Source organism: Myodes glareolus, chromosome 18 (genome assembly GCF_982192425.1).
Source record: "Myodes glareolus chromosome 18, mMyoGla1.1, whole genome shotgun sequence".
NCBI lineage: Eukaryota > Metazoa > Chordata > Mammalia > Rodentia > Cricetidae > Myodes > Myodes glareolus.
In genome coordinates, this window is record NC_142043.1 from 6,506,108 (window position 1) to 6,523,217 (window position 17,110).

Below are 17,110 nucleotides of genomic sequence, written 5' to 3' on the forward strand. Positions count from 1 at the left end.
TGATTAAACAGTTAGCCCATATGTAACCAACACACAGTAAAATAAATACACACACCATACATATTTATACATGAAAGGACAACACACACTCTTTACTAAGACACAATAGCTTACTCATTACAAATGACCAGCAGAGGTTTTGAGTTCAGACTTCCTAGGATTGTGAGTTCATATTTTAAAAATTATAAATATGAAGATGTGAGATGTTTATTTCTGTATTCTGCAGTAAGGGATTATCTCTGGACGATGATGTGTATCAAGGGCTTTAACAGGTATCATTACCCAGAAGTTCTACTCTACTTTAGTAAAGATTTGCTTTGAACAAACTATTAGAAATTGGTAAAATTGATACCATGCAGGTATCCATGATAGTTTTTAATTGTAGTGTTTATTTGGCATCAGGCCAGTCTGTCTGCCTCACTTCATTGTCATTGTACCTGCCTCTCTGAAGTTACCTACATTACATCGTTAAGTATATGGTGATGCTTTGTAATAAAGATTTTTGAGAATTTTATAAATGAGTGTAAGTTGTATTTAAATCATTTCCATTCATCCCATCTTTTTTAAATCATAGTTCACCTGATTTTTCAGTGTTTCCCATGCTAAGAGTTAGATCAAATATTTTAGGTATGTATGATAGCTTTTTTCACATCACCAGTAAAGAGTGAGTGACTTGAACTATGTTATTACATCATTTGTATTCAACACTATTGACAAGTGATGAGTGCAGTCTGCTAAAGTGAAGTCTTACACTCCGATAGGAACTGTGCAATTATGACAGATTTTCTGAGACAAGCAGGGTCTGTCCTCACAGCACAGGTAGCTTCTACCTTTTCTACCAGCAAAATACTCTCTCTACTCTCATGTTTCTTTCTTCTTCCTGTAAAGTTTATGTTTTCTCACCATTTATAAAGTAAAAGAGCATCCTTATCTGTCAACCAAAAGGGAAGTGAGCATTTGCTTACTTTTGTGTCTAGAAAGAGTATAATCTGTCTTGTGTGGTAAAGTGTGGCATTTTATGATTAAAAGATCAAAATCTGTATTAATAAGGCTAATACCTAATCTAACAAACTTATTTTCCCTCCAAATGGGTAAATGATGGATAAGATGAACTTTTAAAGCGAAACTAACAACTACCGTTTTCCTTGGTTTGTGCCCATTTGTGTGATCCACTGTTGAATGCCAGTAGAAGAGAAAACATTTTAAGTTTGTTGTTGAAGTACACGGAAAAATGTGAGGTTTCTGATTAAACATGTTTAAAATTATATTGAAAACTTCATTTTGTGTCATGCTTGCTAAAGATTGTTTCTCTTATTATCTAACATTCCTAGCCAGCTGACTTCAGCTCTTCCTAAATCTACAGGCATCCTAATTTGGAGCCATTATATAATGAAAACATTGGGTGTAATTTCTTAGGTCTACAGTTCTTCATTGCCCTCAGTGCAGATCTTTACACTGTAGCTCATGATTATAATTTGCATAAGTGAAATTCATATTTATGAGTACAGATCTTGAAGCAACTGACAGGTGCAAGGTTGTCTGCCATGCCAATTTATTGTTTGTCGTGTCATTTAAGAGATAACTGCTCCCTGTATTTTAAAGAATACATTCTCTGCTAGAATTACAATCAAATTCTAAAAGTAGATAGAACTCATTTTGTAGCATTCGACTTCTATGCTTTTTTATGTAACAATGGACATACTTGTGGTGGTAATTGTTTGAATAAGTACTTACACATTGCAAATGTTGCTTGACACGCATAAAACCTTGAGTTCAGAACCAAGATCAAGCCCTGGAGCAAAAGAATAGAAGCATTTGACTTAGCTGATGCTGTCCATTATATTAGTGATATCTGTTCTTATCCTCCGACTCATTTCTTCTGACCCTGTGTTTTAGGGTATGCATGAGCTGCTAGCACCTATCATCTTTGTTCTTCACTGTGACCACCAAGCTTTTCTCCACGCCAGTGAGTCTGCACAGCCCAGGCAAGTTGTTCCATGCAAATATTTTCAAACTGAAGTTACTTTAGTTTTGTATTCTGTAAACGATTGATTGTATTTCATGAGATTGATCTGTGCTAAATTCTAATGCTGGTTTAGATACATGGCAAATTTGAATTATAAGTGTGTTTGAAATAGTAGGACTTGTCAAATAAAAAAAAAAGTAAAGGATCAAAAAGGAAATGTTTGATATTATTTTTAAAATGATAATCGAATGAAAACTTTGTGTGACACTTTCTCCCTCCCAGCTCTGACTCAGCTTAGTTCATAAAGGAGTGGTGCTAACCAAGGACACTGCTCTGTGAAATAGAGTGGCTTTTCATAGTTTTGAGAAATACTCAGTTATTCTTTCTTGTAAATGACTTTTGTAATTGGCCTTAGCTTTGGTAACCGTTAAAATTTAGCTCTCTATCTTAAAACACCAGTGAGTCCAACAAGAAGCATTTTATGCTGGGTGAGCTATAGGACTATCAGGCATTGTTAAGAGTCTTCCTATCTAAATGAATTGTATGCCGGCAACAATATACCTGATGATAACTTGGCACGTGTTTATATGATCCTTCCTAATCAGATGGACTGTTTTGCTGGATACATGCCCAAATTATATTAACCCTTTTTTTACAGTATATGAATTAGTGGTTGCATAATGTCCAGTTTTCTAATTTTATTGATTTCATGAAATCGACACAAGTAACTTAGCTTTTTACTACCTTGAATTACTCTACAATCTAAGGTTGACAATAGTCTTGAGATCGTGTTTTCATGCCTGTTTTACTTCTGCAACTGCTGCATGTGATATGTTTGTAAGAACATCTAGGTGATTGGAAGTTACTTTAGAATGAGAAGACTTTGCTGCTTTAGTTTGTTTTGAAAGAAAAGTGATATATTGTAGAGTAAAAAATTATTCTAGATCAAACTTAGTCAAGGACTATAGTATCACTTTTTCCATATATTATCTGGAATACCTGGAAGGATATAGTGTCACTCTTTCTATACATTATCTGGAATAATTAGATGGTTACTTTATTGGGACACAGACAATCAAATAACTTCCTTTTAATTTTTCTAAAAATCAGAATTTTGTTTGTTACTGGAGTTGACCTTCGAAAGACTAACTTTAGTTGCACACTGTATGTAAATTGGCTTATGAATGCAGACTAAACAGAGGCTATATCTACTAGAGTTATTAAAATTTGCTCACATTGATGGCTTGAATTATCTTCTTTTTTAAGTGAGGAAATGAAAACTCTATTGAACCCTGAGTTTCTGGAGCCTGATGCCTAGTAAGTATTACAACTATTGCGTTTTCTTTCTTTGTTTAAAAAAAAAAATACCATCAGCACTTTAGTGAAGATTAAATATATAATTATTTTTTTTTCTAATTTTTAGTGCAATGTTCTCACAGCTTATGGAAACTGCTGAACCTTGGTTTTCTACTTTTGAGCATGATGGTCAAAAGGTAACTCTTAATAGTACAGATCTCTTCAGTACATTTTTGTACCAGTAAATAAAAACATACACTAGAATAGTTATTTCACTGTAATATAGCTAATCATTTTTATCATAAATTATAAACATACTTAGGGCAGCAATTCTAGCTATCTATTACATATTCTAATAATATTGATATATAAATTAATACAACATGAAGATTCATATACATAAGTGGAACCTTTCCTTTATATATGCATATTAGTCATGCAGTATTGCCACAGCTAATAATAAAATTATTATAAACTTTTTAAGTCTGTTTTGTCTTTTTCAGACAGAGAGGGATTCAGTATGTAGCCCTGGCTAATTAGTAACTCACAGTGATCTGCCTGCGTATTGGGTGTAAAGGCGCATGCCATACACCTGGCTATTATAAATCTTTTATTGATCTCTTAATGAGGTCTTTTTTAATGCATTGCTATTGAAGTACATTGATAAAGATCTGTGTCAGGCAGATTGCTTTCTTTTGCTAGTATGTTAATTTAAAATCACAGATTTAATGTCCATGTCCTTTATTCTTACTTTATTTTATTTTCATTTAATATAGGATTTAAATGAGTAATAGCATTTGAGCAGAGAATTTTCTGTATGGGAAAGCAATTTTGGAAAACGCATAAACAGTATTATTTGAGCATTAGATTTAAACTCAGCAGTAAGCCACGAATCACTAGTGAGGGATTCTACAGATGCCAGTGTCAGACCCAGAAATGAGCGACTGGAGATCAAGGTGGATCAGGCTCAGGGAGTCCACAGAAGTCTGAAGTGTGGCAAGTTGAGGGCGGGCCTCACACAGATGGGACTGTAAGCACTTCATTGTTGAAGCTGTTCATCTTTTCTCAGCTGCTTACATTGACCAAAGGATAGAGAAAGAACATTTCCTTTTCTAAAATATTTTTTCTTTCCCTTTTTGTGGAGTTTTCATTTAGTGTTTCAGTTTTAATATACTTCCATCCAAGCCTAACCAGATCAACTGGCCAGGGACCTCCTGACAGGATTCACTGCTTCTAGCCCAATTCTCCTGGTAAATTTAATGTCACAAGAGGAACTATGCAAGTAAAAGACACTTAGAAGAGACACTCTGGGTGATGCTGGACAAGCACAGCTGCCACCTGCCCCATAAATGTTCGTTATGCCATGGTTATGATAGAGCAGTGTTGCATCTTTAAACTCCTTTGATGGATAAATTTAAAACCAATTGCCATGTTACTTAATTTCAAATTGAAATAATATGTCTTCTATTTTTCAGGGAAAAGACACTCTGATGACACCCATCCCTTTTGCTAGACCGCAGGATTTAGGGCCAACAGTTGCCATTGTTACTAAAGTCAACCAGATCCAGGATCACCTACTGAAGAAGCATGATATTGAGCTCTACATGCACTTGAACAGACTAGAAATTGCACCACAAATATATGGGTTGTAAGTTTTAAATTTCTACTTTAGCTATTTCTAATTATGATTTTTCTGGTAGTTTCTGAATAGCTCAGATCCCTGAAAGTAGGGCCTGTTCTAGTTTCATGTCTTTCATATGCCGGGTCATCGCATTATTTTCACATATGGTGTCTCGTTGAACATGTTATAGTATGTTATTTAACTAAGCAGTCTAAGGAAGCATGGGATTGCACAGGTAAACACACATGAATCCAGACCCAAAACCCTGAGTCATCTGGACTGTGTTCTTTGAATGCCTTGAATTTCCTTCTGGGTGAAAAGTATTTTTCTCAGTGAACATGCTGTTGTAATTATCTGTAGTCACATAATTCTCTAACATGCTAACAGAAGAGCAGGGACTCAGTAATTCCTTAGGGGTGGCATGCGTGGGTGTGTGCGTGCGTGTGTGTGTGCGTGCGTGTGTGTGTTCTCCACATGATTAAATGTGGTATATAGATAAATGAGAAAACTAGTGCTTTGGTTAGTATCTGTTATCTATGTAAATCTGTAGATAACAAAATTATTTATTCATCACATTTTAAAAAAATGTTCTTTTCATCTTCATCTACTGCTAAGCAATTGCTTAAAAGAAAATTTTTGAAGCCTAACTCTCAATTAACTTCGATGTTTAAAGAACGTCATTGAGATATACATAGAACAGGGACTTATATAAAAGATTTAAATTTACATAAAAGACCCAGTGCGTGTTTTATTTATGTTTTCTTGTGAGACTGAGTCACGAATGATAATCTCAACCTTTTTTCTTGGAAAGCGCTGAGTTCTGTTGAAGAAGAAGTCTGCTCTCTTCTGTTTATGGTACTGGTTTTCACTTGTGTGCCTTAGCTGTGGTGTCAGCGAAACACCTTCATTATTCCTATTGGAGATAACAGACTTCCGTGCCATGGTCATTGGACAGCACAGGCTGATATTAGGGAATTGCCATTTAAAAGTGAAATATGTGTCACTGTAAATACTGTGAGCTTTAATTTAAAAGGTCGGGAGTTAAGTTCTGTTGTTCTTTCTGTGATGCAAAGAATTGGTATATTTGAAGACATGCCTCAAGGAAAATTCAGTATAAAAAAGTGGTTTTGTTTGTTCAAACTCCTTTTTGTGAATAAATTGAAAACTAATGTCCATTTTTACTAATTTCAATTATTGCTAGCAGAAAAAGACTCTTTAAGATAATAGAAAAAATTTACTATTGCATATTTTTGTCATTTCTTTGAAATGCTTATAACTTTTTGCCAGATTATCTGAGCTGGTAATTTACTTGGAATCCAGGTAACATGAATTTTAGTATACTAATTTATATCTAGAATATTCTTATACCAAACACTTGTGTATTTTCGAAACTTCTTTAATTTTCATTTTTTTAATATTTATTCTATATACAATATTCTGTCTGTGTGTATGTCTGCAGACCAGAAGAGGGCACCAGACCTTATTACAGAGGTTGTGAGCCACCATGTGGTTGCCGGGAATTGAACTCAGGACCTTTGGAAGAGCAGGCAATGCTCTTAACCACTGAGCCATCTCTCCAGCCCCTAATTTTCACTTTTTAAATGTTTAACTTTCTATTGATTTTTATTGAGCTATACATTTTTCTCTGCCCGCCTCCCTTCCACTTCTTTCCCCTTCTACCCTTTCCCGTGATCCCCATGCTCCCAATTTACTCAGGAAATCTTGTCTTTTTCTGTTTCCCATGTAGATTAGATCCTTTTATGTCTCTCTTAGGGTCCTCCTTGTTGTCTAGGTTCTCTGGGATTGTTATCTGTAGGCTGGTTTTCTTTGATTTATGTCTAAAAACCACTTATGAGTGAGTACATATGATATTTGTCTTTCTGGGTCTGAGTTACCTCACTCAATATGATGTTTTCTGAATCCATACATTTGGCTGCAAATCTCAAGGTGTCACTTTTTTTTTCTGCTGTGTAGTACTCCATTGTGTAAATATACCATATTTTCCTTATCCATTCTTTAGTTGTTTCCAGGTTCTGGCTATGACAAACAATGCTGTTATGAACATAGTTGAGCACATGTCCTTGTGATACGATTGAACATCCTTTGAGTATATACCCAAAAATGGTATTGCTGGTTCTTGAGGAAGGTTGTTTCCTAATTTTCTGAGAAATTGCCATACTGATCTCCAAAGGGGCTATACCAGCTTGCACTCCTGCCAGCAATACAGGTGTGTTTCTTTTACCCCCACATTCTGTCCAGTATAAATTCTCATCAGTGTTTTTGATCTTGGCCATTCTTACAGATGTAAGAAGGAATCTCAGAGTTGTTTTGATTTGAATTTCTCTGATGATTAAGGATGTTGAACATTTCCTTAAGTATCTTTCAACCATTTTAGATTCCTTTGTTTAGAGTTCTCTGTTGATGTCTATAACCCCCCCCCTTTTTTTTACTGGATTATTCTTTTGATGACCAATTTCTTGAGTTCTTAGTATATTTTGGAGATCAGACCCTGATGTGGAGTTGGTGAAAATATTTTCTCATTTTGTGGGGTGTCATTTTGTCTTGTTTTTTCATATCCTTTGATTTACAGAAGCTTTTCAGTTTCAGGAGGTCCCATTTACTAATTGTTTCTATCAGTGTCTGTGCTACTGGGGTTATATTTAGAAAGTAGTCTCCTCTGCCAATGCGTTCAAGCGTACTTCCCACTTTCTCTTCTTTGAGGTTCAGTGTGGTTGGCTTTATGTTGAGGTCTTTGATCCACTTGGACTTGAGTTTTGTGCATGGTGATAGATATGGGTCTATTTTCTTTCTTCTACATGTTGATATCCAGTTATGCCTGCACCGCTTGTTAAATAAGCCTTCTTTGTTCCATTTGGTATTTTTGGCTTCTTTGTCAAAAATCAGGTGTTTGTAGGTGTGTGGATTGATATCTGTCTTCGATTCTGTTCCATTTGTCCTCCTGTCTGTTTTTATGCCAGTACCAGGCTGATTTCCGTATTGTAGCTCTGTAGTAGAATTTAAAGTCAGGGATTGTGATGCCTTCAGAAGTTTCTTTGCTGTACAGGATTGTTTCGGCTATCCTAGGTTTTTTGCCCTTCTATATAAAGTTGAGTACTGTTATTTCGAGGTCCATGAAGAATTTTGCTGGAATTTTAATGGGCATTGCATTGAATCTGTAGATTGCTTTTGGTAAAATTGCCATTTTCACTACGTTCAGTCTACCTACCCAAGAGTATGGGAAATCTTTCCATTTTTCTGGAGTCTTTCTTTCTTCAGAGATTTAAAGTTCTTGTCATACAGGTCTTCCACTTGCTTGGTTAGAGTTACTTTGAGATATTTTATGCTATTTGTAGCTATTTGAAGGGTGATGTTTCTCTGATTTCTTTCTCAGCCCATTTATCATCTGTGTAAATGAGGTCTGCTGATTTTTTTAATTAATCTTACATTCTGCTATATTACTGAAAGTGTTTATGAGTTGTAGAATTTCCTTGGAAGAATTTTTGGGGTCACTTATGTAACCCCATTTTTTTTGCTCATATTTTGCTCATATCATGAGCAAATAAATAGTGAGAGGTTGACTTCTTCTTTTCTGATTTGTTTCCCTTTGATCTCCTTTTGGTGTCTTATTGCTCTAGCTAGGACCTCAAGAATGATACTGAATAGATAAGGAGAGCGTTGACAACCTTGTCTTGTTCCTGATTTCAGTGGGATCGCTGTGAGTTTCTCTCCATTTAGTTTGATGCTGGCTGTTGACTTGCTGTATATTGCCTTTATTAAGTTTAGATAAATTCCTTGTATCCCTGCTCTCTCGAAGACCTTTATTATGAAGGGATGCTGTATTTTATAGAATGCTTTTTCAGCATCTAATGAGATGATCATGTGGTTTTTATTTTTAAAAGTTGTTTATATGATGGATTACATTGACAGATTTTTGTATGTTGAATCATCCCTGCATCTTTAAAAAATTATGCAACATATTTTGGTTACTATATTCTTACCCCACCTAGCCCAATTCCTCCTAGATTCCACCCCTGTTTCACTTTATATTCCTTCTTTCTGTTAAACACACACAGCAAAACAAAACACACACACATGGAGTGTATTTAGTGTTGGACAACTGTTACTGAGCATGAGGTTTGCAAGGCCCAGGAGGTGGTTGATATACCCAGTGTCATAGTGTTAAAGAAAACTCATTTTCCCTTTTCCAGCAGGTGTTAATTTCAAATAGCTTATTGGTTAGGGGGCTGAACTTTGTGCCCACTTCTTTGTGCTTAGATTTTGTCTGATTTGAACTTGTAAAAGTCTTGGGCATGCTGCCATAGTCCCTATCTATTCGTTGATGAGCCAGCACTCTTGTGTCCTTATCTGGTTCTTACAAGCTTCCTTCTCTTCCTCACAGATCCCTGACTGTGCCTTGAGGGGAGGGGTATAGACATCAGACTTTTTTTTTTTTCAATTTTCTATTTATCTTAAAAATTCCAAGAGTTCATTGGACATCCCTGTAAGTACTTTCTTGGTAAAACTCTATGATCCATGATGTATCTCCTCTTTTTACTTTCTACTTTATAGGTATTACTTTCAGTAACCACATTCGCTTCATGTTTCTCATTTTAATCCAAATATCATCTGAATTATTTTTAATTATGTTTTATCTTTGAAAAAGATAATTATGTTTGTTTTATCTATTTTTCTGTTTTAAATAGTCTAGTACAAAGATTTTTCTCATATATTTGTTTGTCATAATGTTTGTGACGCTTATGAACAGCCACATAAGTTGAAAAACCTCATGTTTCTGAATTCTGTTCTAAGCTGTTTTATCCATTTGTGTATTTCTTATTGCTAAATATTAGAAAGTTGGGGAAGTGTATTTGTGTGTGTGTGTGTGTGTGTGTGTGTGTGTGTGTGTATGCATTCCATAGGAAACATAGACTTTGAGATCAAATCATACCTCTTCAACTGCTTTGAGCCTAATTTTGTTACCTGTGAAATGGTTTAAAAATAAAGGCATTTGCTTCTTAGGGTGTAATGAGAATAAGTCATGATGTACAGAGAGTACAGTGCTTCACTAGTGTGCAGTAAACATCCAGTATCCATATGAAAGTGCTCATCTTGTCTATCCTCACCATTGTCTCATTAGATCTATCTGTGATTTAGGAGCCCTTTCAACTCTGTCTTTAGTATTCTGTATTCATCAATAAATACATAGGTTTCTAGTTTGGAGAAAATGTAGAAGTCATTTTCTAGCAGTGCTTTTTTAAGAGATAGCATTAAAATTGAGAGCAGATTTTTAAAATGGTTATATCAACTTGGCACAATAATTTTTTGTTCTTAAATATTACAGATTTGTGTTTAATGGAAATAAATTGAAATACTTTTGTTTTACATATTATACACACAGTATTCATATAAGAACTTGCTTATGCTACCGTTTGTTGCTGCTGGAAGAAAGTTAATTTTTCATTCAATTAACATTTGAAAATATATTCTAATGTTTTCTTAAGTAACTAAGTGGACAGAAATACAACCATCAAATTTCTTAATAAAAATGTTTCTCTAAGCATACGAACAGAAATTCTTTATTTCCTTGCTATTATGTAGATTTGCATGACAGCTCTTAAGGAATTTTAATTTGAGACAAAATAATGTGACTTTTGGTAAGATAAAATATTTGAACAAAATTAGAAAATGGTTTGCTGCAAGTTCCAATAGTAAATTTGTCAATAGAAGAATGTTAGTAGTACTAACAACCTGTATAGAATGAAGATTATGTCATAAAACCGTTTATGTTGGGTGAAATGTGTTAGAAAATCTAAGTATATCCTGTTTTAAATACTGCCTCCTAATTTAGTTAATATTTAGTTTAAGCTCTTTATGATTCATCAAAAAAAGTTTAGCCTGCCTTATAGTATGGTAATAATTCTTCTAATTTTGAATAAATTTTGCTACATTTTTAAAGCAGTTTTTATAGAAGTATATTATTTGAAGTCATATGATCTGGAAAATATGCCATCTACTTAGGTTCTCTACATTTACATTAAATTTATTACTAAGGTAATAAACTTGTTTAATATAATAAACTTATATAAAATTAATGATTACTATAAGAACAATTGTATCAACATTGGATAACAACATTCCAATAAACTGTTTTTATCCTAATTTCGGATTAATATATGGTATTTATCTTGAAATTCATGACTCAATACCTGTAGACCCCTGAGTATTGCATAATATCTTGCATGTTAATGCTATTATTGTAATAATACAAAATAATAAATCCTAAAAGTCATTTACACCATGTTTTCTATTAACTTTAAGAATGATTATTCCTCTTCTACTCAAAATGAAATCATTCAAATAATTAGCATAGGAAGCCTTTTGTTTCGCAATTACTGGTTGATAACTGGGATATTTTTTCTTAAAATTAAAAATTTGTGATAGCTCTCATTGCATACTAACCCATAGTAAAACATTGACTTTATTATTGGTGCCTTCCATGCTTTTTTTGTTGTTGATTTTATGATATATTTTTATCTCTGTTTTATGAATGATATATTATTTGATACCTTGGTTCTGATTACAGAAAAACATGAAATGTGTTTCAGCTTTGTCTCTGATGCCATAGTTTGTTCTGAGTCCAGCAGATTTGTAATCACTGCTGATTCGTATTATCACTTGCCACTCTGGTTTCTTACTTCTGTCACAATATTCACTTAAACAGAAAACAAAAATTGAAGTTTACCTGAACTGTTTTTTCTCTTTTTTCTTGTTTTTTGTTTATCGTTGTTGTTGTTTGTTTGTTTGTTTGTTTGTTTTTGAGACAGGGTTTCTCTGTAGTTTTGGCACACCTGTCCTGGATCTGTCTACCAGCTCTTGTAGACCAGGCTGACCTTGAACTCAAAGAGATCCTGCTGCCTCTGCCTCCCAAGTGCTGGGATTAAAGGCTGAGCCACTGCCACCCAGCTCTGAAATGTTTTTCTGTGCCTTAGTAATCTTTTGTTATAACCTAAAGTTTTTATTGTAGTTGGCATTTTGACATAAATGAATACATATTAAGGACCTACAGGATGTACAATTAGTAACACTTTTGAGGGGAGCTCTCATAACATACTTGGGCTTCAGCACTCTTAAATTATGGACTTGGAATTTCCAGTACTTCTGAGATGATTTTCTACTGTTCAGATGCTTATTTCATATCTTTCTTGTTTCTCAGGCTTAGCAGATTTTGTACTGTTTAGTTAAATTTGTTAAGGTGAGATTTTGATTATTGGTGAATCTGCTTAATTTTATAATATAATATTACAATATTTATAATACACAGCTTCTTCACATATCATAGTGTAATAATTTGTGAGTACTCAGTGTCTTTATGCCTGTACTTAACTTATGAGCATATGGTTAAAATGTAATTCTTACTCTTCAGAAGTGACTGTAATTATTCCCCTAAAAATTGCGTCCCTTCACTATTGAAGTAAATCATTTCATATGCTCAGTTATTCATTAAAATGTGTTTTTCTTTTCAGTCAACTTTACAGCCCATATCAAGCATAAGATATATATGAGGGAATTAGATAATGACAATCCAGTTTCATCTTGTTTTCATAAACCACTGATTCTTACCCTACAATTATTTCTTTCATAAACCTTTCGTAAAGCTTTTTATCCTTTAGTGTAAAAAATTAACACCACAATTTACAATTTATATCAAACAGCTACCAAGGAACTCAACCAGGCTTGAGCTTACATTAACACTCAAGTTTGAGTAAGATTGATTGTGGTGGTAAACCAAGATACCAGAAACCACCATGCATGGAAATAGACCATGAGTCCCACCTGTTCAGCTTCACTAAATGAGCTTCTTCTGAGAACCCTGTTTGATAGGGTCCTACACTAGCCTGATAAGGAAGGAGAACTTACTAGAGAGCTCTAAGGCTAGAACCATGAAAGGCTAAGATACTCTGCATATGCTATACAACAGCATACACATATTTAAAATAATAGTCCATAGCATTGGGCTTCTTGTCCAAGGCAAGTACCAGCCTTCAGTGAAAAATAAACTTCACCTGCAGTCTGAGTGTATATTGTTAGTAGGTCTAAGACCAGGTTAGCCATGCTGTGCAGAAGTCTATTATAAATAATACCATTCACATCTTCCTGAGTAAAAATGCTCTTTTAAGATCTGAAACTTTGTATTATCCTTTTGAATTTGGGCTTTCTGCCTTCTATAACCTGCTGACATCTGTGACTCCCTCATGTTACTCTCTTTTATGGAAACTAAGAGGAGTATGGAAGACTTTATTTTAGTATGCATATAATTTTAATTATGCATTTTACTAATTAGAACACTTTGTATAGTACAACATGTACATTACCAGTTTCAGTACTGTTCTGTAAATTTATTTACAAAAGTTACAATAATATGACTGCTCTTAGTTTACCTGAATATGTTCTTAACAGTTCTGAAACAGGATAAAGTTGCATATATGATGAGAAACATTGTCATTTTAATTTTTCATTTGAAAGTTTTATTTAAAATGTAATTACATTATTTTCCCCTTCTCTCCTTTCCTTGATGCCCCACTCACTCCCTCTCAAATTCATCTTCTTTAATTGTTACCGTTTTATGCTCATGTTTGCACACACGCATGCGCACATAGACACGAATACAATTTGCTGAGTTCATTTTTGTGTCATATCTATTAAGATTTTAGGACTGACCAGTTGATATTGAAGTAAGAATGGACTTTTTAAAATTAATTAATTAATTATTTTTAAAAACATTCTTTTCTCATTTTACATATATGTCCTAGTTACCTATTCTACCCCTCTTCTGGCTCCTTCTTCCTTCCCCCTGAGCCACCACCCCTCCCCCAATCCACTCCTCAAAGAGGGTGAGGTCTCCCATTGTGAGTCCAGGAAGTCTGTCACATCACTTGGGGTAGGACAAGACCCTCCCCTGTATCTAGGCTGAGCAAAGTATTCCTCCATAGGGAATAGGCTAAAAAGGCTAGTCTATACCCTGGGTATAAATTCTGGTTCAGCTGTCAAGTGGCCCCACCTAGTGCCCAAGCCCCACAACTGTCACCCACATTCAGAAGTACTAGTTTTGGTCCCTTTGAGCACATAAACTTAGAATGTATTTAGATTAGAAGGGAAGTAAATTTTACCCTCAAAGAGAAAGCATAGTTTTACTTAAGAGTTGGGGGATAGATTTTAGGATTTGATAGGAAATTGATGAAGAAAAAAAATCCCAGAAATAAATTAGTTACTTTCTCATATTTAGCTTGATTTTTCTTCTCTGGCTTCTTTAATCCATGTATCTATCTCTGTGTAATCTTCTACTTTTTCCTTAACCTGGTCATCCAGTGGCAAATTGAGTCTGCCCATGACTGCTTTTTCTTTTGCCATATGGTAATCTGTATATAATGGCATGCTCCCTCTTTCAGTGTACTTAGTAATTCATCAAGCCTGTATCACCTAGGTTCTGAGCACATTGTATATGCTTGATAGGTCTCTCATCAATCAGGAATTTTTACTCTTGGTTTCTTATTTCTAGCTACTATACTTAATATGTATAAAACTAATTATAGGATTTCTAACTCAGTGCTTCAAAATATCCCTGCACGTTAAAGTTTCGAGAGAATTTCTTTAAATTTTATTTATTTATTTATTTATTTGGTTTGGGTTTCTTGTTTCGTTGTTGTTCTTTGCCTTGAAGGACGGGGTGGGTTGACTCTTCTAAGACATTGAGATCATACCAGTAGGTATTTTTTTTAAAAAAAAAATCTAAGTCATGTTTTTCTCTTTTGCAGTTTTTTATTATTTGAAATTTTATAGTTGCCTGTAATATTTTAACTAAATCCATCCCCTTTGAATTACCTCCTATTCCTTCTCTATCTCTTCTACCATGTTTCCCTCATACTTCAGTGTGTTGTTGTTGTTGTTGTTTTGGTTTAGTTTTTGTATTATTAAAATTTACTGCATCTACTTATGATAGTATTGCCTGTATGTGTGTGGGTGTAGCCTCTCTGATGCTACGTCCTTAAAGCAAAGTTTCATTCTCCTGGCAGCCATCAGTTGCCAATAGCTCTTCATCTAATGGTAGAACTTTATGAGCCCTCCCTCATCCATGCTCTCATTTTGCCTGGCTTGGTCTTGTGCATGTCTAGTACATGCAGTCTCATTTGAAAATGTTTCAAAGTTTGCTTGCCATGTATTTTAGTCAGTCATCTAAATTGTATGTGATCACATATTATACAACAGTAACTCTCCTCCTTCCTCCCGCCTTAAAACCTCTTCAAGACCTCTGAAGGAAGAAGCCTTAACTTATTTACCTACAACAAGTCTATACCCATAGTTCCTTGGCTTCCCATAATCTAGTTTCTTGAATTAATGCTAAAACAATGGAGACTAGTCTAATATACCCTGCCTAAATGAACACTCCAGAACCTGTGTCCCCACAGCCACCTGACCAGTCCCAGCCAACTGTTGACTCACAAGTGCCTGGCTTCTTCTTCTGGTTAGTCAGAAGTTTGTCTCTTCACTTAAGTATTTTTAGAATTATAAGATCTCATGTTAAATAAAATATGTGATTTGTTATTTCAGTTTTTTTTTTTAGTTTGGTAACTTTCTTCCAATTCAGTGTTTTAAATGTTAAATTTAGACATTGCAATTAGTATTTATTAAACAAACACGTAAGTGCCTACTGACATCAAACACTGTATGTAAGATCAGTTGGATACTAAGAGAAATACCATTACTCATAACAGCACGCGCCTCTCGAGAAGGCTCAGGGCCGCGTGTGTAATTTGAGAGCTCAGAGACTTTACACATGGGTTTTCTTTATGCAAGTGAAAGTGGGAAAGATCATAAATAACTTCTCTTTTAATTGTCAACTTACCCGCCTGTGAAAATAAGATATAATACTAGATTGTTCCTACTAACAATTTTAAATAATTATGAATAAATATTGAAATAAATGAATATTGAAAGTAATCATGTACCTTCTAAAACAAATCATTTTAATATTTTAAAATAACATTTTTTAATCAACTATCATTCTTCAAAATACTTTTGGAATTCCCTTTCTGGAGTTGTCATTGCTAACATTAGAACCTGTTTCATACTTGTCTAATCAAATAATGAAAGAATATACATACATCTATATATACATATATACAATACATAATCTTATTCATCACAATGTTCATTGACCACATTTGACTCTAATTAGAAGTGTTAGTTACTTATTAGAATAAGATTCACGGTGAAAATACACCACACTAGCAATGTATAGAAACATCATAAAATCGTTATTTCTGATGGGTTATTCTTGCAAAAAAAATGAGTTAATCTTGTAAAAATCTCAGTGCCTTTATTGAAAGAAAGAAAGAAACATAACTTTGGAGTCACATGTCATATATAAATCTAGCTATGGTGAAAATTGATTTTCATTGTTTTACAGGGAAACAAAAACAATTAACTGAATATTATTTACTGGTAAATATTCTATTCTTACTTTAAGGAAAACTTCGGAATCACCTAAGGCCACCTGAGGTGGCCACCTTTCCTAGAAGTCTCTCATTCACCCGGTATCACACTTGAGTGAGGTTTATTTTCTACTCGAGCTATTTTAATTGGCCACAGCCTCCTGAGGGTTACTTTTCATTCTTAAAAACAACTGGGAAAACCCTGTAGCCCTGAGAGTGTCATGAATAGAAGAATAGATTTGAGAGGCTGTGGAAAGCGTCCTGTGCCGCTCGTTGTCGTAGTCACAAAAGGAGCTGAATGGGTCAGCCGCCATACCTTCTTTTTAATAGTAGGTGAAAGTTAGAGGATTTGGGTGACAGTTTGGTAGAGTTGTATTGACAAACAAGAAAACAAAAACCATGTTGGCTTTTATAAGAAATGAAATAACAGGAATAGCAAAAAGAGTTAGATGATCGCATCTCTCACACTGCCAACCACAGTTCTGTTGGCTAGATTTGGATTTCCAGCTATTGCCCAGCTGGTAAATCATTGAAAAGTATCTTAGGTCATATGATCCCATTGTAGCCAATTGGGTGGTTTGGCAGACAACAAATATCTGTTGACATAAATTATTTGCACAGTGTATTTGTCTGTGAACATTCTCTGCTTGTCTGTATCTCCCCATAGATGGGTGCATAAAGTGTGTGTTAAGTTCATACCTATATATTTACACCCAGTAATATGTACTTTGATTCCTT

The 17,110-nt window shown here is 34.4% G+C and overlaps 1 protein-coding gene across 1 annotated transcript in view; it reads left to right on the top strand.

The window, feature by feature from the left end:
• Window positions 1-17,110, top strand: part of Tbc1d5 (TBC1 domain family member 5) — a 438,360-nt gene that overhangs the window by 259,619 nt on the left and 161,631 nt on the right. Inside the window, exons 10-13 of the mRNA XM_087897893.1 lie at window positions 1,897-2,019; window positions 3,237-3,283; window positions 3,390-3,459; window positions 4,738-4,910. Of these exons, the coding sequence (XP_087754019.1) occupies window positions 1,897-2,019; window positions 3,237-3,283; window positions 3,390-3,459; window positions 4,738-4,910 (413 nt within the window). The remainder of the gene's footprint in view (window positions 1-1,896; window positions 2,020-3,236; window positions 3,284-3,389; window positions 3,460-4,737; window positions 4,911-17,110) is intronic.